The sequence below is a fragment of the Bicyclus anynana genome, chromosome 11 (assembly GCF_947172395.1).
Source record: "Bicyclus anynana chromosome 11, ilBicAnyn1.1, whole genome shotgun sequence".
Classification (NCBI taxonomy): Eukaryota; Metazoa; Arthropoda; class Insecta; order Lepidoptera; family Nymphalidae; genus Bicyclus; species Bicyclus anynana.
The window spans coordinates 1936382-1962262 of record NC_069093.1 but is presented as its reverse complement, the minus strand read 5'-3'; the positions used below and the strand labels follow the sequence as shown (position 1 = coordinate 1962262).

General features: G+C 35.8%; 2 protein-coding genes across 3 annotated transcripts in view; one reads left to right on the top strand and one right to left on the bottom strand.

Moving 5' to 3' along the window:
* Positions 1-79: 79 nt before the first annotated feature.
* Positions 80-16286, top strand: LOC112056553 (RING finger protein unkempt). Of its 2 annotated transcripts, none has more exons than XM_052884493.1 (4): positions 80-435; positions 518-748; positions 5605-5888; positions 5973-16286. In XM_052884493.1, exons 1-4 carry the CDS (start codon positions 377-379, stop codon positions 7175-7177), a joined length of 1779 nt encoding a protein of 592 aa, XP_052740453.1. In that variant the 5' UTR covers positions 80-376; the 3' UTR covers positions 7178-16286. The 2 variants fall into 2 exon arrangements, with proteins under 2 accessions (XP_052740453.1, XP_023952758.2); XM_024096990.2 differs by having other exon boundaries at positions 83-435; positions 539-748.
* Positions 16287-17827: 1541 nt separating this feature from the next.
* Positions 17828-25881, bottom strand: part of LOC112056878 (uncharacterized) — a 32640-nt gene continuing 24586 nt past the window's right edge. Inside the window, exon 22 of the mRNA XM_052884501.1 lies at positions 17828-25203. Coding sequence (XP_052740461.1) covers positions 25071-25203 — 133 coding nt within the window. The 3' untranslated portion in view covers positions 17828-25070. The remainder of the gene's footprint in view (positions 25204-25881) is intronic.

The following is a 25881-nucleotide window of genomic DNA, read 5'->3' as shown; positions in this document are numbered from 1 at the left end:
TAGCGTAAATAGGTATATACATTTGTGCGAATGAAACAAATAGAAAACATTCTAGTACTACGTAACGTGACGTCTTTGTCTGTCAAAGTGTCAAATAATGATTGTTTTGACTTTTTTTTGCTTTTTGTGTTTGGGTGTTTGCCATCATGTTATCTAGAGATAGAGAATAGATATAAAACTGTCTTTTTAAGTTCAAGGACATTAATATCGAAAATGTGGAATAAATAAACACAAATACTCTGTTTAAAAATATCTTTATTTACATTTTTTCATTCAATGACATTATTCAGTATCACGTGACCCTGTATTGAATTTTAATTGGCCATCGGTGAGCGTGCCCTGCGCGACGCGAGAGGCGCAATAATAGTTCACAAAAATGCCGTCGGAATCTAAGCCTTTGTTGACAGCCCAAACAGAAAAACCAAATCATTATAAGTAATTATGCTTTTACTGGATAGTTTTTGTGTGCAGTGATAGTGCAGTTTGTGTAGATTCCCGTGGTGTACAATACATTAAGTCCGGTGGCTTCATTTTGCAGATATCTGAAGGAATTCCGAGTCGAGCAGTGCCCGTCGTTCCTACAACACAAATGTACACAACATAGGCCTTTCACATGTTTTCACTGGCATTTTAATAATCAAAGAAGAAGAAGACCCGTCCGGAAGAGGGATGGCACGTTTAATTATAGCGCTGATAACTATTGTACCAAATATAACGAAACGTCGGGGATATGCGAGGATGGGGATGAGTAAGTACTTCATCAAGCTGTTGGGCACTTTGTTAATAATTTACTTGCATATTTTCCTCATACTCTCGTCCTTTAACAGTCCTTTACCTTAGCGTAAACTAGGAAATGCAGTTTTGTATTGAATAGGTCGTAAGACATATTTACTAACACGATAACCCGACCAAATAGAAAGTATGCTAAGGTTTATGATATGCACGCAATGTAGGGTACTCTTCTTTTTGTCTACATAACTTATTTATGGGTTCCATTGTTCTCACTACTTTCATGGAAATAATCATTTTTATTTAGTCAAAAATAATCATCTAATGATTTTTATGGCTTGATATTCAATGGATCTATTCATAATTATTAATTACAGTAAATGTAAACAAGATAGACATATAATCGTTGCTAATACCATGAGAAATTTAATGCTTCATAAAGTCAAGTAAGATAATTTGTCTGCAATGAAATTGTGACAGTGTTTTATATTGAAATCAATGTAATCTTATTCATGTAAACATGATAAAATTAATGATTCAACAGCATAATTTCCTTGAACATAAATATGAATGAAATTAAATAACAAATGTATGTAATAGCTTTTTTAACAGGTTAGAGAAATAAAGAAATTGTAAGCAGTTGTAATATGTCAGTGATTTGTCTTTCACAAAGAGATGGTGATAAAAAGTATCACAATCCTTAGTTTGATTTCAATCTCAGTTACAGTTAGGGTTCATCGGGAAATCTTTGGGCTTTGATCCCGGGAAATTAAGCTTGAGAAAAGTCGAGAATGGGGATGATGACTAGGTTTGAATATATTGATTTTTATGATACATTCGGGTAAATAAGGTCAATGTTAACTAATTTATACCTAAAAAGCAAAGATTGACTGGATATTTGCAAAATAAATAAGATTATAAAATTTCAAAATCTATTAAAATTCATACAGTTTTAGCTTCCTTACCTTAAATGTGACATTTTTTTAATAATTTTTTTAATAAATAAACATAAACGCACAAATAACAAACATATTAGTAATTTTGTTTGACCTCCCATACAAATTTAACGATCATGATGTACCTACGACGTCATTAGTTCGTACCATTTTGTATGGGGCGTTTTTCAGGGATCCGCGGCAGCGCCGCAAATCTGACCCTTTAAATCCCTGTAGCTCCGAAAGTAATGATCGCAGATAACCTGTTATATTGAAACCGAATAATTATGAGAAAATGTACGTTAATGTAAATTTCTCGACAACCCGAGAAGACCCGAGAAATTAACCTCGAGAATTCTCGAGACCCGAGAAATTGAAAAGCTCGAGAAATCATGAACCCTAGTTACAGTATAAGTTGTACAAACTTTGAATCTGCTCTGTAGACCTGCAGTAAGTATGTAGCTACATGTATATGTTTGCACAACATATGCATATATGTTGTGGCAATTTTTTTTTACACAAAATATGCCACAACATATTTTATATATATAGATTATTCAAAGTATATCTTGTTCTAAGCTTATCAATCAAATTTACTTTCATTAATTTATATAATGATTTATTTATTTTGCTATCATCCGCGAAAATTCGGCGAACCCATGCGACAACGTCACCCAGGTCCGACAAAATACTCTCTACGTACGTTTCACCCCGAAACCGGAGCATCCTCAGGAGATGTTGACTCTACAACGTGCAATTGCAAAGTGTCGTTTTCGAACTTTGCTTCGTCTTTTATAGACCAAAAAGTAGGTGAATGCAATTGCACGTTGTAGAGTCAACATCTCCTGAGGATGCTCCGGTTTCGGGGTGAAACGTACGTAGAGAGTATTTTGTCGGACCTGGGTGACGTTGTCGCATGGGTTCGCCGAATTTTCGCGGATGATAGCAAAATAAATAAATCATTATATAATCATGATGAACTTCCGCAAAGTAACGCCTGCTTCTATCCAATATTTCATTAATTTAATAACAAGTTAATTAAAATTATTTTTAGGTGTGAAATAACTTGCAATTTATAGCCTCATTTTTAAGTTGTTTGTTGGTAAACAGTACACATTGAGTAGGGCAGTAGTCTAGACATTTGGCAAACAATTTACATGATTACTGTATTCTATTACCTGTATACTAAGCAGCCCTTGAGATTGCCACTAACTTTAGTAGCTTTAACAGTCTTAATTGTCATTGGCAGCAGTACATTTTTTAACATGCCTTATGCCTTTAATGCTCATGTTGGGTCTATTGTCAGTACAGTTAGAAGACTATGACTAAATTTGCTTACAAAGTTATTAAAGATTGTGAGGAGAAAGTAAATAAATGACTGTATAGAATGATATGTTTTTGCAGTACAAAACTGTTCTGTTTAAAATTATCTGATGTGTGGATTGTCCAGGTTTTGGTTTCATGTTGCTGTATTCAAACCGTTCAGGAGTAAAAATTAAATATACAAACAAGTTTTACACCTAAATAACTCTACAGTTAAGAGATTGGAATCAACATGAAGAGGACATCAGTTCAAACCCTCCTGTAGGACTTTGTTCACTCACCTTAGAGTGGTGAAAATCTCAGATCAATTATATATAGGACCTGCCTCGCTAGACGTTACCCCTCTGTCAAAGTACTAGATCAATGATCTAAAATGTTTATAGAAACTGTTTCCATAGAATCAATGTATCATTTTTGTTCCTTGTGGAAAAAGTTCTCTAAAAAATGCTGGTTTTCATAGTCACATGGCATAAAAAAACTGTCAACAACTTTTAGGTTTACTAAAAAGATGAAGTTACATTTCATTTGTAAGTATTTTTGTCATAATGAATGACAGAACAGCATGTAAAACTATTATCTGTGTGTGTATTGTGAACAAAAGGGGGTTGGTCATCCCCGGCATACCCTAACCATCCAGCAGTTTACTTATATCTAAAAAAATTTTCATAATTCTACTTTAATAATGAAATCATCACTTAATCAAAATGCTACAATGTTTTACAAAATTTTTATTTCAAAAAAGTTATTTCAAAATCAGTCGGCTCCAAATGTTACTTCGCCACTTTGGTGCATGGGCAAACAATTTGCCCTAGAAGAGTGATAAAATGATGTATTTTTCTTTAAGAAACATAATTTTACTAAGCCAATTATACATCATATTATAATCTCTATATACTTTTATATGGGGTTCCCTGGGCTAGAGTTGTATGGGCCAGTCATTGCCCTTTGTAGTTGTGTGTAAGGACACAGAATATATTTATTTGTGTTAAATATATTCAATGTGTTAGTTTACCTGGCCCCCTCAAAAAACTACTGACAATTTGTTGGTGAATCTTATCTCCATATACCTCTATGTTGACAATAGAAAACAAACACAAACAAAACATTACACTTTTAATTTACATTTTTGTTGTAACATATAAACTTTCTAAAATATTTTGTAACAATGGGTAAAGTATTTTTTGTATAACATTATGTTTTTGATTACTGTATGTTTAAATTATTATTGAATAAGAAATGTATGAAGTGATGCAGATCTAGTCTGTACTGACTGATGTGTGAATGGTAAATTGACTATTTTTGTACTATTTTTCTTGTTGACGGACACACACCAGTGTGACATACACTGCTAGACATATACCTCTTTTGTGGACTAACACAGTCCCAAGCTCCCTGTAGCCCACAGGCATGTCTCTCAATATGGTCAAAGTTTTCAAGCTTATAGAAAAGTTGTATTATAGTGTTAATGACTATATGACAAAATAGCTTGGAAATTAAATGTATTACATGACCGGCTTATTCACTATTGTTAAATGGTTATAAACTAAAAAAAAAAAACCTGGCTGAGCTTTTTGTGGGCTCTTCTCAGACCAAAACGCGAGTTTGGAACCCTCATAACTTTAATTTTAAGTTTTCAACTAATTATTATTTATCAGCATATTATCTTAAAATATTAACGTGACGTTTTGAAATTGCTTCTAAACTAAGCCTAATTGAAATGAAGAATATTGACTATTGGGCTGTCCACCTAGTAGAGGGTCCATAATCCAACCAACATTTAACAATATATCCCATAGAGTATATTAATCATACTAATATTATAAAGGTTATTTGACGTCCTCCGTGGCGCAGTGGTATGCGCGGTGGATTTACAAAACGGAGGTCCTGGGTTCGATCCCCGGCTGGGCAGATTGAGATTTTCTTAATTTGTCCAGGTCTGGCTGGTGGGAGGCTTCGGCCGTGGCTAGTTACCACTCTACCGGCAAAGACGTACCGCCAAGCGACTTAGCGTTCCGGTATGATGCCATGTAGAAACCGAAAGGGGTGTGGATTTTCATCCTCCTCCTAACAAGTTAGCCCGCTTCCATCTTAAACTGCATCATCACTTACCATCAGGTGAGATTGCAGTCAAGGGCTAACTTGTAAAGAATAAAAAAAAAAAAAAAGGTGAAAGTTTGTATGTGTAAGTGTATGCTTGTTCCTGCGGCTACTGAAGCGATTTGGCTGAAATTTGGAATGGAAATAGATTCTACTCTAGATTAACACATAGGTTACTTTTCATCCCAGAAAAATCTATGGTTCCGTGGGATTTGTGAAATACTGAATTCCACGTGGGCAAAGTTTAAACTTCTTCAAACTATGTGCCACACCCGTTGCCACTGCATTAGTACTCCATTTTCAAAATTAAATTAAAATTTTCAAAATATCTTCAATGTACAGAATTTTACCTTTTTCAGTTTTAATATAAGTATACATTATTAAACTTATTCATGTAAATTGCACTCTAAAATTAAGTGTTAGAGTATAATATATTGTTGTTGGTTTACTGAGCCATTACGATATACACCTTCTACGTAGAAAGTGTTGTTCTGTTTGTTGATCGCTCGCTCACGTCCAGATGTCCGTACCTGCACCGCACGGCCGGCGACACGGAGCGGCGCTATCACCTGCGCTACTACAAGACGTGCATGTGCGTGCACGATACGGACGCGCGCGGCCTCTGCACCAAGAACGGTGCGCATTGCGCCTTCGCGCACGGCGCGCCCGACCTGCGCCCGCCCGTGCTGGACGTGCGCGAGCTGCAGGCGCTGGACGGCGCGGACGGCGCCGACGGGGACGTGGCGGCGCCCAACGCGCTGGATAGGGAAAGGAATTTGATGAACGAGGACCCCAAGTGGCAAGGTGCGTTGGACCGCAATGTTCTTGCAACACCTTCTGCCTCATGCCTGACTGATGGTCGATGACGAATGTATATGTTGTTTTCAGATACAAATTACGTGTTATCATCGTACAAAACGGAGCCGTGCAAAAGACCGCCCCGGCTGTGCCGGCAGGGCTACGCGTGCCCGCAGTACCACAACAGCAAGGACAAGCGGCGCTCGCCGCGCAAGTACAAGTACCGCAGCACGCCGTGCCCCAACGTGAAGCACGGCGAGGAGTGGGGCGAGCCCAGCAACTGCGAGGCGGGCGACGGCTGCGGCTACTGCCACACGCGCACCGAGCAGCAGTTCCACCCCGAGATCTACAAGAGCACCAAGTGCAACGACGTGCAGCAGGCCGGCTACTGCCCGCGCGGCCTGTTCTGCGCCTTCGCGCACGTGGAGCCCGAGCCGGCCGAGCGCGCCGAGCTGGCCGAGCTGCTGGCGCCCGCCAACGGCTCGGGCGACGGCTCCGAGTGCGCCAGCACGTCCTCGGGCGGCTCCAGCGGCCGCGCGCCCGCCGCCGCCTGGCCGCCGCGCGCGCCCTTCGACGCCGCCGTGCTGCACGAGGTGGTGGGCAACGCGCTGGACGACGGCGCGCTGGACGACCCGCTGCACCTGGTGGCGGCGCTGGACCGCGAGCTGGCCGAGCCCGAGCCGGCGCCGGCGGCGTCCGCGCCCGTGGCCATCCCGGCGCGCGTGCGCGGCTTCAGCCCGCCGCCCGGCTCGCCGCTGCCGCCGCTGTTCCGCTACGGCAGCTTCGGCGGCGGCGGGTTCGAGTTCGGCGCGTCGCCGGGCGCGGGCGGCGAGTTGGCGCGCCTGCGCGAGGAGGTGGCGGCGGCGCGGCTGGCGGCCGCGCGCTGGGACGAGCGCATCGCGCAGGCGCGCTCGGCGTGCGAGGCGTGGCAGCGCGAGTCGGACGAGGCGGCGCGGTCGGCGGCGCTGGCGGAGCGGCAGCGCGACGAGGCGCTGGCGCACGCCATGCAGCTGAAGCGCGAGCTGGAGGCGGCGCGCGCGCCCCGCCGCGAGCTGCGCGGGCTGCCGCTGGCCGCGCTCAAGGCGCTGCAGACGTCGGCGCGCGCCGAGCTGGAGGAGATCGAGAAGGTGCTGTACCTGGAGACGGCCACCAAGTGCATGGTGTGCGAGGAGCAGCCGCGCAGCGTGACGCTGGCGCCGTGCAACCACTACGTGCTGTGCGACGCGTGCGCCGCCACGGCCAGCGAGTGCCCCTACTGCCAGGCCACGCTGCCCGCCAAGCCGCACCACCACTAGCTCTCTACTGCACCAGTACACCGTACACCTGTGTGAGTACTTCACCTTGCATCGCGTGGATGTATCCACAAGAAGTTTTAATGACGGAAATGATTCAAATAATAATTAATCAATGGATAAAACGAATAGAATCTATTAATAAATTATTAACTTTTTTCTACTCTATAGTATATTTTAACAATAGAATGGCGGATAATGTGTAACCGAGAGCATTAAAAGTTGTTTATATACACTATTTGACCAGGCAGAGCTGCAAAACCTTTTTAACGATGTTAATATTGTGAAGACCGACCTTTTTATATTTAAAGCCAACTGAGGAACTATTCCATGAAAAAAAAATGTTTAATTAAATACAGATGCGTACGTTTTTATATTTGTCTATTAAAATATAGAAATAACTAAATATTTTTCTTATATGAATGCATATTCTAATAATTATGTAGAGCATGATTACATCGTAGTTTTTAAACCAATCAAATTTAACTATGCTTTTGATGCTAAATAATTTTTATTTAGGACTGCAGAGTAGTGGACTTGCTTTTGAATACTAGTATAACCACTTAAGAGATCTAAAAACAAAATTTTATCAAACCCAAATAGAAATTCAGCAGCTCAATAAATTATTAAAACTTAATTTATATATTTGAGGAACTAATTTCAATTAATCGGAACTATACTCAGACATTGTTTTTATATATTTTTTTATTTATAATAATAACTTAACATAAAATTACATATTTAAAAAAGAGAAGTAATTTTAACAAGACAATCACATTTTTGGTTATTTTCAACCAATAGTTCAAATTAGTTAAATATTGCTGAAGAATATTATAATTTTGGGATACTTATAAATAATAAAAAGTGTTATGTCAAAACTTTTACATAATCATTTGAAATTTTATATAATACATTTAAAATGATACTCATTGTTGATGACAGTTCTTTTATCAGCATCTAAAACTAAAATAGAATTTAGAAGATTTATAGGGAATAGTCGTTTAATAGTTATCACTCTACTAACGTCTATACTATACGCAAACTAACGTCTCTACTATATGCAAACCACCAATATATACGCAAACGTTGTCGAAAGCGTTTACTTTCCTATTTAAATATACAATGACAATTTGTTCTATATAAACGAAAATATAGTTAATCCAATTTACCAGAAACCATATTATATGTAATTGATTAATAAAAAGTTTTAATCATGTCTGCATTAACGTAAAATTTAAATAATTGTAAAGTGAACAAATTGTGATATAATATCGGCATTGATGGATGTGCTAATGATAATCTACAAAAATAACAATATATTTTCGAAAATCAATTAACTTTAAACAAGCAAGTGTTGATGAAAGAATTGAAGCAATATTAGTGATTAGTAAAACACAGACCTTAAAATGTATTCAAAATAGTAGTGTTAGGGTGTGTTACCCCTGTAGTGGAGAATATCTGCAGGATCGACCAATCAGAAGCTCGATTGATGACGTGATACAACCTGATTGGTGACACTCACACTGCTTTACTCCACTAGGTCGAAACACACCCATAGTTTTATATTCAAAGTTTTGCATGATCATAAAAGTTTATACATACTTATGATAGTTCATATAATAGCTATACAGGATGTTGTATTTAATTTGGGTCCATATTAGGAAACCTTAAACTAAAAACCTTTTTAATGCTTAAAATTCTTAAAATATTATTACTAGTGAATATTTTTTGAGGTTTATTTTTATTGGAGAAGTTTTATATATGTGTATGTGGTACCTTCTAATAATTACTGTTCGCCATTTATTCCTTATCATAGAAAGTAGAGCGGATGCATAAAACTTACCTAAAAGTAGTTGGTCCATGACATTGAATGAATAAAATGACTAGTACACTAAAATTTTAGATTAGATTAATTTTGAAAAAAAATCTTGATTAATTTTGAAAAAAATAATCTTAGAAAAAAAAAACCTTTATTTTAAAAACACCATCAGTTTAAGGTTTCTATACCTCTAAAAAACAAAACATCCTGTATATAATATATAACCTATATAAATGTGACTATTTATTATTATTATTAATGATAATCAAGCATTAACCTGGACTTGTTGATTGTTACTTTTTTACATTTCTAAATAATAATCATACATACATAAGGAGTAAGTGTAGATTCGCTTCAGTTTGGACAGCACAATAGACTGGCTTCAAATAGACTTTAAGGACCAAATATTTGATCAATGTTGCCTAACTATATTCTAATCGCAAATTCAACGTTTAATGAAGTACTGCGGGAAGTCTAAATTGTCTCAATTATATTTAAAAAAAAAAACAAAGAAATGTCTTGTCTATGTCTTAATTATAGATATTTCTAAAATTAGACCCTATTTTTGACAGTCTATTAAAAACTTATCCATTTTCTATCGTCTTAATGCGGAAGTAATAGTGTTTCTTGTTTAAAAAATGATGTTAATAGGAATTAGCAGTTCACTTGAAGTTATCGTAGATCGACATAGATAGATCTTAAAAATTTATAGATGAACGCAGAAAGTTTTTTACACCTTACAGCGCATTTTTTGTTACATTCCTAGTTATATTCTTTGTAGGTTTACACATTTTTTTTTATTCTAACATAGTTTAGTAATCATACAGTTGATTCCTAAGTCGAGGATTATTAATTACCGTTAAGGATTAGATGGAAGCAGTTTGTGGTAACAGTTAAATTCTGCAGGTAGATCAGTTATTATATTTGCGGACATAATGCTCGCGCAATGATTTTTATGGCAAATAGTGTACATTTATTGATGCACAACATAGTTAAATTCTGTTAGTGGTTACAGATATCACAAATGTGTCCTTGATCAAACAGATTCAAGTGTATTCCAAGATTATATAACATATACCTGTCGTTAAGTCCAAATCCTGATAATAAATTTCCTGGTGTCTTCGAAAATTATTTATTAAAAGGAAGCCCCATTTTTATTATGGCACTAAAATTAAAATAAATAATTATTTATTGTAAATGCGGCATGTGGCTGGAACCATTGTCGAGTTGCATCTGAAGTTCACACTTACCTGCGTTGTTGTTGACACAACTGGATGGTTACTAAACTGTGGTTTTTAGAACAATATGGGAATAATCGCATTTTCGTAACCCAAACTGCTTATTTTGTATATCTAACAAATTTTTGACAAAGGTTTTTACGATTTCGTATTTGTTATTTAGAAAAAAATTACCCCTGACGCTTTCATTTTTAAATTGACCCATAGACTGATAATAAGTAAAAGGGCTATAAATTTACACATACATCAAAAATAATTTTCAATGAGGATGCTTTGTGTACTTTAAATTTTATTTTTACAATGTTGATGCTTACGTAAGTAAGCTTAATAGAAAAATCATTGTTTTTTACTGTAATTGTAATCAAATCAAGTTAAAAGACTCTAAGGAGTCTAAATACGCTATTATGTTATGCAAATCGATTTTAATTTACAATTAATCCATTTTGACAGTTTTAATTACGAACTGTCATACATATTTTCTTTCGCCCGATTTATCGATACATTTTTATTTTGGTTAATAATATATTTTATATGTTCGTTTTTATTAAAAAGAATCTATTAAAGGAAAAAATATACTCGTATTAATATTATTAATAAAAAATACATAGCTATCTTTATAAACTAACGCATTTTATAGATTTTTTTTCTAATTTTCTACAACTAAAAACAAAACAAAACAAAAAAAAAAAACAAAATAAAAATAATAATAACAAATAAAATATTTATATTATAATATATATTTTGAGAATTTAAACAAAAGGTTTTTCTTTTTCTGTTTACGTATCGGCATATATAATGTATAGTAATAGTGATAACAAATTGATTTTAGGATTAATAAATCTTATAGCCGCTTCACACTAGCGCTTTTTCTGCGCACGCTGTCGTCGAAACGCCAGTGTGAAGGGGCCCTTAGACGTAAGTAGTGTTTTCAAATTGTATTGGACATTATTTTAAGTGTAGCAAGCAACGTGCATGTAACCGGAAGCAATACAACCACAGCCGCCTTTTACTTGATAACGAGATATATTATATATATATTTATTTATTAGGGCGACGGCCAAATAATACATAGTTATATTGTACTCTAGTAGAGCAGAGACCCGAGCGCCGTGCGCTATGTTGGAGCGCGAACATTACTAAAGTTATTCACATTGGATCCTGAAAGTCTCTACATACTCTCATGGGCCAAAATCCCGGATTAAATATCATAAAGGGGGCACAAAAATATACTTTATATACGGTTTCGTAGAAATGAGAGGAATTATCTACCTAAATCACCGATCTCTATTAAAAAGTGGATGCACAAACAGCGACCAAAAAAACGTCTCCACTCAATGAGTGCCACAACTTCTTGGCACTCAAATAAAGTAGTCGCATTTGCTAATTCAACCTTAAACTCGATCCTTAAGGTTGAATTTGCTCTGAATTTAGGATTTTATTGAAAATTGGACTATATTTAAAGGCTTTTCGGAATAATTTTCTTTAACAATAATTCTAAAACTGTCAAAGCAAAATTGGCCAGTATTTAAGTGAAATTTCCTACATGATTGTGCGTCCTTATATTATAAGAGGTCAATGTCCTAAAACCAAAAATATCGCAATAATCTGTGGCTCATTGGGACTATAAAAGTCCCCATGACGTTTATGTGGGAACGAGCTAAGCTGGATGAAGTGGGACTGCGTACTATTTTGCACCTTATATACCTTCATTAGCGTTGTATGATAGTGTGGCCTCTGCCCTATAAAGTGCGTCTACCCACGCACGTAATACATTCACGCTATTTTAACGCCATCCACTTACGATCAAGTTTATCATCAAGTCTGCAGGACGCTTAGGGATGTGAAACCACGATCATATTTCGATAAATTAGCAGTCAGTAGAATCTACAGATTTCATCGCCAACCAGTGTAGCGTACGGCCAAAAATTATAGTCTCAGAGACGGTTACAACATATCGCTTGGATTAAATACATTGAAATGTTTTTGTATGATTAAATTAAAGCGTGACCTAAGATTTTGTAAACTGGTTCTAATCGAGACTAACGTCTGGAATATTACGGCTTCGTCATTTAAGTCCTTTCACACAATTTTTACGACTTGTACTTACAAAGTGTGTGACAGGACTTTATTTATAACGATGTGTACGAAGTTACAAGTTTCTCGCAATCGTGTGTTTCAATATTTGAAATGTAAATGGAATTTATTAATTAATGACTTTCGTAACGCGTTACATTAAATTTTTTTCGTGTGTTTATTCGAAGTGATAGGACCGTCTTTGTATACTTCGGTCCCAGAGTTCAGCTAAATGTCGATACGGCACATTTTGTCATGGTCTGAATAGTGCACGCTTTAATAAATGTTTGTGAGGCATAGTGTAGGGCTTGTGTAAGAAATGTAAGCCGTGATTATATGACGCTAGAGATAGTGACACTGCTCTTGTACTATATAATGGTCCGTATACACTACACAAACGGTAAGGGCGTCGAACTTATCACCGGGGGTGGTGGTTCGATCCCCGCCCCGTTGGTCTATTGTCGTACCTTCCCAGTTGGAGGGGAATGGAAATATTGCTCATATAAAAAAAATATATGGCAAATATTCTTAAAAAAAAAAAACAATCACGCTGTGATTGTGTAGTGTATACGAATAAGCGTGAAGTATAGTCTCTTTTGTCTTGTTTGGTTATCATGAACGACCATTTTGAAGGAACGTAGTTTTAATCACCCTTTAGCGTCATATGACACTATTATGGTCAGACGACAACAATTTTCGAAACAAAAGTGGTGAAACATTAATACACATAATATATAAATTAAAATGCTCTGTATATTACTTATATTTCAAGTGGCGCACGTGGGCATTAGTTCTTGAATAGGAATTGATAGTGTAAGAGCGAGCGATTGTTTAGGCCTAAACAATATTGTCACAAATAAATGTTGCGAGTCGTGTGAAGTTATTTAGAGAGAGTTTTAATGCGTATTGTATTGGCCAAAGATTTAAATCTGTAGATGTGCCTTAGGTGTACGAAAATCGTGCAGTGAGTTTGATGTGTGTTTCAAATAATTAAGATGCGTGAATACTATGGAAACACTCAATAAATGTTATATATAACTTTTTTATACCTGGCACTTCAAATCATTTACACATGGAATTTGAATATTGTCCTCAAATTGATTTGATAGCATTGTCTTTTCAGTGTGACGTCACGTCTTTCGCTTCGTAGACACTACACAAGGACAGTGAATTTTTTGAAATGTCAGGTAAAAATGTGAAAATTGACGAGCGCAGGGAAGGCTCCTATCAGAAAACCCAAGATGTACAGGGAAGCTGGGGTATGACGACAGACTAACTGTACCAACGAGATTAGTTGTTGTTATGGCCGGCCGCTCAGAGATTGCGTTTCTGACCAGTCTGATCGAGCCTGCTTGCTCCGTCAATCATTCGTTTGTGTAAAGAAAATATGCTGTATCAAGTCATGTCTACGGTTGAAATCTTTGGTATTAACTATGTACTGTAAGTCGGGGTAACTTTGTCAACAGTGTAATGATTTTTATTGAATTTTTATTAATCATTTTAATTTATTAAATGTAAGATTTGTAAGTTGAAGGTAAGGTGATAATGGCCAAGAGATATAACGTTAAATAATCAGGTTCTTCAATATGGCGCCTCGTACATTTTAATAATTAGAAATGTATTTGTGTATATTTTGTTGAAACTTTGTAGAAAATGGAATATGTAATGGCTTTTCTACACCTTAGGCCATATAGCAAGGTGGTCTGATTGTCACATTGATTGGTTGTCTTCAAAATTTTGTCTAATCAATCATCACTGGGCAATTATTTTAAGGCGATTTATGCTCTCTGACATGCTCTAGATTGGATCGCTTGTATTTGTCAATCGTGCCTGATGGTGTAGAGAAGCCATAACACTATTGGTCACTTCAAACATTGTTGCCCCGATAGAGTGTAATGAAAGCAAAATGTACTGTGTTGCCATCTCGTATAGTAGCTTGCTAGTGTTTGTATTTCTAATAATTTAAAAAGTTAGATGTGTATTAGAGTCACATTTATTTTTATATAGAATCTTTATCACATGGAGATATTTCATTGTCGATATAAATAAAGCTAATGTAACTAATCTTCATAATGTTAAAAAATAACTGTCTATTGGAAAACGAAATAAAAAAAAATGCAAATTTTATGCGCGCACCTTTTTGTGTTACTCGTGATTGTGTACGAAAATTACTTTTGTAATTTCGTTTATATTTGAAACCTGTGTAGTTAACTTTGCAAATTAAACATATCAAAACATGTATTGTGTGACCGAATTGTTTTACGTTGTTTGCACAAAATTGTACTTTTTAAAACACGCTCACAATGCCAGTCGTGCAGACTCGACCACACGCGGTGTGTGTTAACTTAAATACATATGACTAGTATTTATCTTCTGCCGCACGAATCGTATTCTTAATAGGCTAGTTGACACTTTTTTTTAATGGTCATATAAAGTTTATCATCGTTCTACTAGACTACAATTTTTTTTTATATTTTTTTGAGACTGGATTGACATGAAAGTATTAGATTTAAATATGTTTTTTGACAATACGAGCCACAACGACGGTCGGCCATGACCGTCTACATTTCAACTGTTTCATGACGTCACTACAATGAATGCGTGTGACAAAAATTAGTTTGACGTTTAGTACATCAAGGGTGTTAGTGACGTCACAAAATGGACGACAGCGTTTTTGACGTTTGAAAAATTTGAAAAAATACGTGATGTTTAAATTAAGTTTTAAGAGAAATCCTTAACTTTTATTAATTGATATCGATATATTTCGGACCCTTATTCCATGTATTACACGAAATTAATATTGTTTATATTAAATTTGATACGAGTCAACTACCCTATTTCAGAGACGGAAAAGAACTGCGGGTCGAGTGGCATGTTGAGTGTGTTTCCATCAGTAGTCGCTTTTAATTTTTATTACATGTAATATTTAAGTAGATCCCCCTCTTTATATTGAATCAATGCACATATATTATAGTGAAAGAGCTGGTGGAAATGTATGGAATCGTGGCTTTTGCGAATTATTTAGATTTAAGAGAATATTAATTTTAAACAGTTTTCGTCAATTTATGACTATATTGAGGTATTTAGTTCCTTACCGAATATATTCAGCAACCACAACATGACGTCTACGTCACAACTTACATTTTTTCTTTGATTTTTTGACTTAGCCATTAAACCTAAAAAGACTTGATGCTTTCGTTTAGTCTTTTTAGGTTTAATAGCTAGGTAGGTAATTCTAAAAATGTAAGAAGTGTGTCTGTGTACGTAATTTCTGGTCTGTATAATATATATTAAAACGAACGAAGGCGCGTGTGTAATATTGATTAAATGGATGCAATTATGGACGTCGGTATGCACTGTGGACGCATTCGACTCAAATGTTATGTCAAAATTACCACCAGCTCCTTGGCTATGTATGCAAAATTGATTGTAGTGTTTTTTAACTTTGACAGGCGTGGTGTGGTTCAGGTTGTTGTGTTTATTATGATAACGTTATTATATTTAAGGTAATTTTTTTTTACATTTTTTGCATTGCAAAACAGTTTTACAACTTGCATTTTGTGTTAGTTTCCTTCTTTATTTAGGACCAATTTTTGTTTTTAATTTTCGATGTTGTGCATCAGGCATAATAATTAATAACTATTTTTTTGAAATATTATTAAATATTTTTAATGTTTTTTTTAATTATTATTTAATCATTAATTAGGTAGGTAGGTCCAACAAATTTTTTCAAATTATTATTGTTAATTAGAAGTGGATGTTATAGTAACCAATGCGTTCACGTTAGCAGATCAAATGTATTGTTTTTTTTTAATTATTATTATATTTATTAATCTATGCATTCAAACTTATACTCTGTCATAGTAGGTATTTTATAAACAAAGTAATTTTCAAATCCATGTGATACAACATGTAACAGAGATGATTATAATATTCTAGGTAGGTAGGTTTAATAAATTTTAAATTCCATTCAATAAAATAAGTGTTTTATTTAAAACCTTTACTTCCCGTCGATTTCAATTCTTTACAAAAAAAAATAAGCAATAACATCAATGGCGTACATACTACTAGGCCGGCAAACAAATTCAAACCTTAAATTCATCAATATCAAGTCAGAATTTTATTTTGACAATTCACAGATTTATTTTCTCATTTTCGCTGCGTCGCTTTCAGAAAATAAAAGCCAAACTAATTTTACAATTAATTATTTTTTGGATCGGTTAATGTTAGCAGTCACTAACGTCAAAAGGGTTATGTATGAAGGCTTTATCGTCTGAAAGAGTTGCAAAAAACCTGCAGTAATCTACTAAAGGAGTTATAAATATCGCAACACTTCTAGACCGCTCCGAAGCTATAGCTTGGCAACTTCGTTCGTAACACTCCCGCGCGGGCCGGGGGGCGTGTATCGATGAATGAAAAACCCACGACTGATGCACCTCACTTCCCCGCACGCACGATTTCACACCGCGCAGTCTTTTCGCCCGTCGCCCGCATACCATGGGAGTGTCATCAATTAACTTGCCTGACTATAGTCCGCTCCGAACCTGTTTGCAGTTTACAAATCCTCTCGGCGGGGCTATTACACCTGCGCAGTACAGCGCGTTGTGACTTCAGAGCGGACTAGACATTGAATTAACAATCTATTCGACAAAGCCCTCATTCGCACGAGAGCTTTTTAACGAACGTTAAAAAAGCGTTCAAATATAGTACGAAGTTAAATGAAGTTCTATTTCCATCGCACAAAATTGAAAATGCAACAATGCTCGAAAAAGGCGTCACGTTTTAATAACTCTATCGTGTGAACATATACTTAGGAATGCATTTGTTATATTTGAACGTATTTTAACGTCCGTTAAAAAAGCTCTCGTGCGAATGAGGGCTAACAGACGGTCTAGTAGAAAACAATATAAGTCTACACAGTAAAAAATATAATAGATCATAAATATTAGGACGTTACTATAAATAGATGCTTGGCTTTAATAACGCTAATTCAATGGAAGCATAACTTGTCGATTTAGGGTGATTGCACACTGCATGCAAGAACATAGACCTTCGAATGATTGCGTGTTGATGTAGAGTCAGACCAATTACTGTATAGGACCTGCCTCGCTAGGCGTTTTCTGTCAAAGTATATGATCAACGATCTAATGCGATTATAATAAAAATTGTCTATAGTATCGATGTTTTATAGTTGTAATCGTGTTAGAGCTTCGTAAAGATACCTGAAGTGAAGTGTAGTTGAATGGTGTAAAAACGGGCAAAACCTCCTAGTTTAGCAAAAGCCGCCATTTATATGCCAAGTCTTCGCTCGTTTTCCTCAGAAAATGACAGACAATTTTTAAAAAAATTTTTCGAGAACTTGGTTGCGATACAGGTGCTTTTATAATTGGTCTGAGGATGTAGGTAACATACAAATTCGTTATTGCGCCAGTGCACAATCACCTTTACAAAGTATAAATAAGTTTAAATATTATTTTAGTCAAATGAGCAATATTAAGTAATTTATTAATTTTAGGACATTAAAGTAATTGAATTGTATGGATGAGAAAATAAAAGGGTGATTTTATTATAAAAACACTTGTACGGATTAATAGATTCAAAGAAGTGTATATAAAACAGAAACAGCACAAAACTGAGAGTGATATTATTTTTCTTTATCGATTTAAAACAATATGATAATAATAAAATCTTTATATATGTATTATGATGATATAGATATATTCGTATTTTATACATTTTAAAATACAACTTAACCTAACTAAAGCTTACAGTCATGGTCGGTAATGCTAATAAATAAAATTATGTTAAAATGCATTACAAATATACATAGTTATTTAAATTATTATAAATATATTATGTATTTTTAATTTCACAAAAACACTGCAACCTCATTTAAAAAACTAAATAAAAAGATACACTTATTATTATTATTTTATCTATGATCTATAATTGCGATTCATTAAAGTTATGTTGCTAAATATAGCACTTTTTAGTATGACACTAGCATTATACACTGATGAATATATGTACGTATACAAACATTTTTTTGTATTATACATATTATAGAGATTTTTTTTTGTATATTTTTAATTCCCTTGGGTGGAGGTGGAGCCTGTTTGTAAAAGTTCAAATACAGTACCCGGTAATATAGTATATCAAGCTTGAAGCTTTACAAAGAGATAAATCTTTATCCCAAGCTTAAGCATTGGAAAGTCGTCTTTGTTATTCGGACTTATAAGAAAGTTTATTGTGTTTAACTGAAATGATGAGGATTTTTTAAATATTCAAACCTAAATAATAATTATTCGTTTTTAAAAGAGAGTCCCTCAAATCTATAAAGTGGACGTGATATGAGTATGCTTCAGTTTCGAAGTGTCGAGGGCTTTTCTCGGTGAAACTGCAAGGACTCAGTTTTTAAACAATAATTAATCGTTGGAAGCTACAAGTAGTCACACAAGTTTTGTATTGGCCAAAACTTCGGTTCCTCCATAAATCTTTTGAAAGCTTGACGAGTAAAAGTGCCGGACTTTTAATGGTTTATGTTGGAATTGCTTACTTATTTCGCCTGCTTTATTTACATGTATATGAAAAATTTGAAAGGCATAATATGTATGCGCCTATATTGATAGTGAGTGATAATATTTAGCCGAGGGTGCCTACAACTACATGGGCGGTTCGTTTAACTACGTGCATAATAGATATCAAACGATTAAGGCGATTTTCAATACGATAGGAAAATGGCATACTTTTGGTCCTTCGAGCCGGATGTAATATTTTTAATGTTTTGGAGCATTAAAACAGCGAAGAATAAAAAAAGCCAAGAAATACATTTGAATATAATTAATGCAGCGTATTTTAGTGACCCTCAACTAGATAGAAGAAACCGAGTGTTTGTACTTAGAATATAATTATTGAAAATCATTAAGAAGCGCAGCAGAACACAAAAAATAGATTAGTCAATTTTTTTTCTGCCGAGTTTTTGTGCTTATTCCAGGAATTGCTTTTAGGATTGATGTAGTATTTTCATATGTCAAGAGAAGCTGAAAGCAATATAACTTTGTTTCATCAAAATTAGAAGCAAACAATCAAGTACGAGTAAATAGCAAAAAAAAAACAGAATTTTATTTTGGAAAGTGACATGCGACCGTTACTCAATTTGAAGTCGCAATAGCTCCACGGTAAAGGAGTCGGAGTCATCACCGAGAGGTGGGGGGTTCGATCTCCGCCCACTGAACGAATGTCGTACCCACTCCTGACACAGTCTTTTCCGACTAGTTGGAGGGGAATTGAAATATTAGTCATATTTAAAAGACATGGCAAATATTCTTGAAAAATCATGTTACTGTCATATTATGCCATTTTCCTATTATTTTTGCATTCTTAAAACTAACTACGTACTAGATGACATTATTCATTATATCACTTACAATTACATATTTTCTTACAAAAATTAGGCATACATAATTAGTAATGAAATTGATAATTAACTAAAGCGCAGTTATTAAACGTATGATCAGATCAGTAAAAAACATTAAAAAAAACTTGATGACATACACATTACTTTTCACATACTATAGGCCGACTAGATTCTATTATTGACATTCCATATTCAGTCAAATATTGCATAGCTTGGCAACTTCGTTCGTAACACTCCCGATAATCCGCGCGGGGCGGGGGGCGTGTAGCGATGAATGAAAAACCACCTCACGATTTCACACCCGCGCAGTCTTTCCGCCCGTCGCCCGCATATCATGGGATCAACGGACTTGCCAGACTATAAATGTAATTTCCTAGATAAATCTCAACTCATTGTATTCAGTGGATCTGAATTAGAAACGAGTTTCACCCATCTTGATGGATTTATGGATGAAAATTTTCATTTGTTAAGAAATATATTGCCAGTAGAAAAATCTAGGCAAGCTTCAGGGCAAACGGACGGCCTCCGTGGCGCAGTGGTATGCGCGGTGGATTTACAAAACGGAGGTCCTGGGTTCGATCCCCGGCTGGGCAGATTGAGATTTTCTTAATTTGGCCAGGTCTGGCTGGTGGGAGGCTTCGGCCGTGGCTAGTTACCACCCTACCGGCAAAGACGTACCGCCAAGCGATTTAGCGTTCCGGTACGATGCCGTGTAGAAACCGAAAGGGGTGTGGATTTTCATCCTTCTCCTAACTAGTTAGGCCGCTTCCATCTTAGACTGCATCATCACTTTCCATCAGGTGAGATTGTAGTCAAGGGCTAACTTGTAAAGAATAAAAAAAAACTTTCATTAATATCAATAGGAGTTATAATGGTTAATAGTTTGGACAGAAAATTATTAGACAGCAAATATTTGTTAAAATAATAAATTGGATTTCAATCAGTATTCATTCCTTAAATAGATAGATAAAGGTCGTTCCTAATTCAGATCAAAAATAGTAATCTAACACAAAATTTTCACAATGTATATAATACAAATAATTTCACGTTTTAACCGATGATTAAAATAATTGTATGATAACAGCTGCTTCAGTATTGCTGCCAATAAACAAAAAAGTTATTAAATTTAAAATCTAAGAAGAAATCTTCACAGTGTAAATAGAACAAATAATTGTTATAACCGATAATTAGAATAATTGTAAATAACAGCTGCCATTAAAAAATGAAAATTACTTTCATTTAAACGGGGTTTACAGAACCGACCCGTTTAAATATTAAACGTAGTTTGAACAAGGAGCGTTTTTTTCCTGTTCACCAGACTCTGGTTTGTAAACTGAGCAATTGAGAACGGCAAGTGAGCGATTTATGAACAATTTATTTATTATCTCTAAGAGCATTGCCAACTTGCAAGGAATTCCCCAAATGGCGGGGATTTTAGAACGTTTTTTAACAGATTTTTTTTTTAATTAGCATATTGAATTTTAAACATTACGTTCCTTATTTTAATAGTTCTCTTTTAAATTACACTTATTATTAATAAACACAAAAATACATAAAGCAGATATAATATTTTTTCATAAACATAGACACAAAATATCAAAAGTAAAAAAAACTACTTTATTTAATTTAGATAATCATAAATGCTTTAAAAATACTTTAGGACGAAACAAAAGCTTTTTGGTGCACGAGTATTTATTTAGTCTTTTTAATAATTGACTCCTCCGTTTGAACAAAATTCACTGGTCATTAAAATTATTAAAATTAGGGCAAAACAATAAATTAAAAACAACTTAATGAGATGGAAAAGGGGCATATATGTTATGTTATTACACAGTGTACTTTCGAGTCTAGAGACGTTGATAAATATTGGAAATTATTTTTTATTTTTGAGGCACAATAAAAAATGCATATTCTATAAATGCAAATTACCTACACTTAATTTTATTGCAAATTTTCAGCAGTTCCACCAGTACTTCGTCCGCGTGGATTTCAGCTTTTCACAAATCCCGCGGGAACCATGAATATCATTATACATATAAAACTTCCTCTTCAATCTTTATCTATTAAAAAAACCGCATCAAAATCCATTACGGAGAGAGAAAGCGACTATCGTTTTATACTATGTAGTGCTTATTTTTCCGTGTTAAAGATAAGTTGTAAGTTTAAAAATATATCCAGTCGAATTGAGAAACCTCCTGCTTTTTTGAAATCGGTTAAAAATAACAGCAAGCCCAAAAATTTATCAACATCTTTAGTAATTATAATTGATGAATTATCATCATGATTCTTACTTATTCGAGTTTACATTAAAGTTATATTGCTTGAATATATTTCGAGGCAATAATTATATGTTTAGTTATTATTATCGTTGTCTTAATGTATTACTACATACTTATATTAAGCATTCGACTTTGTGACTTTAAACATGAAATGGCATAGGTCTGTAATTTTCTTACTCAGATAATATAGTGCATTTCAAAATTAAAATATAGTTCAAGAAACATTATTATTATTGAATTCTGTACATTAAATACATAATATTTCTATTTCTGCTATATATTTGCAAGTATGTTTACAAACTTATTTGTCCAAGCTTCGGTTGAAAATACATAAAGCAGATTTCACAATAAATTAAGCTAGGCTGAGAGAAAAAACTTTAAAGAAACATAAATCTGCAAAAATCCGCATTACACAGGGACGAAGTCGTATTAAATATAATCAAGTAATTATATTAAAATAAACTAATATAAATATTATAATAAATAGAGGATGAGCTAAAATAAATGCTCACTGTAGAATAAAAAAATCAAGAGATGTCTATAAATAAAATGTATGACAATTCTTGTAATCTAGTCTTAAGTTATGAAACCTGCAAAAATTCGTTAAAACAGAAGAAAAATTATAAACAATTCGACGCAAAACAACATTTTTTGGTTTTGTTTTAGTTATCTGTGCTATTTTCTTCTGCAACTATTATACAGGGTGCTCTGGAGCATTTTCCATAACTCTAGGGTTATGTTCTTTAAGTAAAAAGTTAACTAAAAATCACTAAAATGAATATTTTCGGAGTGAAAAATATTTCTTTTGTAAATAGATCTAAATTGTGTCCCTTATATCGCATCCTTATATTATGACCTAGCCAAACTGATTCATTGATAATTATCATGAAGTAGCTTACTAGTGAAGTACGGAGTGCCAGTTGCAATATCTCGTCGATATCGACAGTATTACCACTACGATTACGTATTTTAAAATGCAAGGAAAGATAAAGGCGTGTGTTACATGGATAGTCGGATTTATTTTAATTGTTTTTTATGAAAACATAAAAAAGTTTTTAATTTTCAGCTAAAAAAATATAAGTTATGCAGTTCGGCTCCTATTAGTGGAATCGTCAACACCTTGAAGTTATGGGAAATACACCCGAGCACCCTGTATATTAATAAATTAATAAAAATAGCATAGGTACGTCTTTTTCAGATTTTTATTCTGTATCGTATAGGCTATCGATTATAATTTTCTTTTATATCTAACGAATTTTCGTTTTCACACCATTTGGACTAGATTATTATATGTAATTACAAATTAACATTAATATAGTGTCATGTAATACAGATCATTATAACTTTGGTTACACTTACAAACGTATTTAGACCTTAACATATAAAGCATAGAGTTTAATATCAATTGAGGTCGTTGTCGGCTCATATTATAACAGCCTTTGCATGAGCTACGATTTTGGAGGTATGGATACAGACAAAATCAATTTTTCAAATTTTCTGTTAAATTAACGCTTGGCAAAATTTTTTTAAGGGTTAATATAAGGTTGGGAAATTACCCAACCATTTTAGTACATACACTAAGGACTTTAAAGGTTCTTTTGAAATTGTAAGGCGTACAGGCGTGTTTGTGTGTGTTTACTATACTAATAATATACTTGCTGCCCTCCCCCCAGGAAATAATCTATATTATAATTAATTAGGGATCCGAATAAAAAATCATCTATTGAGTGACTGGCGCTTGGCATAGCAGCCAATATGGCTGAGCGCATAGTTTCATTTGCATCGTGGTTCCATAAAATCATACGTTCTTTTGTTTTTATAATTTTTGAGTATTTTTAAAATTCGCAAGCCAAGTGAAAATTTAAACCAAAACTTGCTTCCCTTTGTAGTTCCTACTTTGCCCGTACAACCAAAACTCGATGCTCATGCAAAGACCTAAGGCTGGTTACACACGTACGACTACTACATTACAACCACACCACACCATACACAGCGGGGTTATTCATTTTTATGTATAAAAGGTCAACGCGTGTGAAGTCGTTATCAACCCATATTCGGCTCACTGCTGAGCTCGAGTCTCCTCTCAGAATGAAAGGAGTTAGGTATTGGCCTAACCCCTCTCCGCATCCGCATTGGGCCAGGGTGGTGGACTATTGAGTCCATCACCCTGGCCCAATGCGGCAGACTTCACACATTCGGAGAATTAAGAGAATTCTCTGCTATGCAGGTTTCCTCACGGTGTTTTCCTTCACCGTTTGAGACACGTGATATTTAATTTCTTAAAATGCACACAACTGAAAAGTTGAAGGTGCATGCCCCGGACCGGATTCGAACCCACATCTTCCGGAAACGGAGGCAGAGGTCATAACCACTGGGCTATCACGGCTCTGCATATGATGCGACGCAGTACAACCACAGACAAAAAAAATTTAAGAAAAAAGTTAGCCTGACTCGCGACTCGAACCCTGAATGAACCTCATCAACCTGTAGCCAAACTAACGACCCGACCATGGAGTCGCAGCGTGGAGCAACTAACTAGTGCAAACGCAACCATATCGATATGAGACGAATATTTAAACATTCAATGGATTCACCGTGCGGGTGTCGGGTCCATCGCGTGGTAGAGAGAAAATCTTCACGCAAAGTCACGGACTAGTGACCAAAGGACGTAGGGTTAAGGAATTTCTTGACAATCGATAGACACTCCCCTCCTCCGCCTAATGGTAATAAGGTTCTCCCTACCTAGCCAAATTTGGTAGAGCAGAGCAGCTTTGGTACCCGTGCTAATATAGAACTTGGTACAGTTCTAGAGAGGCCAAGGTATTTAAGCAAGTTATAGAGAAATTTTGCTGGTAATCCTCTCGCACCTACTTCGACGGCGTAAAGGTCCTTCGGAAAGTTAGTCAACACACCATAAATATAAAAAGCTGCATCGATACGTAACCACAGTTTGACCACTCTTAGTCGCGATTGTAGTATGGTTGTAGTGTAGTGTGAACTCTCCCTAAGTCGTCTAATCTCAGCAGAGTAATCTCAACCTTATGTGCCCGTACATAAGGCGCACAACGGCTCACACCGAGGTGCCCACGTGTCGGTCGGTGTCGAGCGACACATCCTCCGGGCTCGCGAGGTCGGCTCGTAGCCGCACGCCGCGACCCGTCAGCGTCCAGCGGCAGGCGGCGCGCTCTGTGCTGGGCGATATCCTGAAAAAAAAATTACATTGGCACATACAAACATTATGAATACGAGTTTGTTAAGCCTCAAATACACTATTTGCTTCCATCGACGCTCTGATGAAGACCTAAGTGAACCGAGTAGTGTAGCGAGGGGATTTGTCTTCAGACCTCGAATCGTCCGTGGGGGCTAAAACCGACAACGATTGGAAGTTGTACAAGGCGAAGAGAAGTTTGTTTCCACACTATCTTATTCGATTAATTTACTAACTAGTTGAGCCGTGATAGCCCAGTGGATGACCTCTGCCTCCGTTTCCGGAAGATGTGGTAACGAATCCGGTCCGGGACATGCACCTCCAACTGTGTGTATTTTAAGAAATTAAATATCACGTGTCTCAATCGGTGAAGGAACACATCGTGAGGAAACCGGCACACCAAAGATTTTTCTTAATTCTCTGAGTGTGTGAAGTCTGCCAATCCGCATTGGGCCAACGTGGTGGACTATTGGCCTAAGCCCTTTCATTCTGAGAGGAGACTTCAGCTCAGCAGTGAGGCGAATATGAGTTGATAACGAACGATAAGTAAGTAGTTATATTGGGGATGTCACGCTTTACTATTACCAATCACACTGAACTGACGTATCAAAAGTGCTTGTAAACTGAGCCTACTTGAAAAAAGAAAAAAAAAAAGAACTTTCATGTATACGTT

What these genes read in the sequence shown, in the direction of transcription:
- LOC112056553 (XM_052884493.1), top strand. Translation starts at nt 377, where the DNA reads ATGCCGTCGGAATCTAAGCCTTTGTTGACAGCCCAAACAGAAAAACCA. An exon ending in GAAAAACCAAATCATTATAA is followed by an intron (nt 436 to 517) that starts GTAATTATGCTT and finishes CAATACATTAAG; the next exon opens with TCCGGTGGCTTCATTTTGCA. An exon ending in ATATGCGAGGATGGGGATGA is followed by an intron (nt 749 to 5,604) that starts GTAAGTACTTCA and finishes GCTCACGTCCAG; the next exon opens with ATGTCCGTACCTGCACCGCA.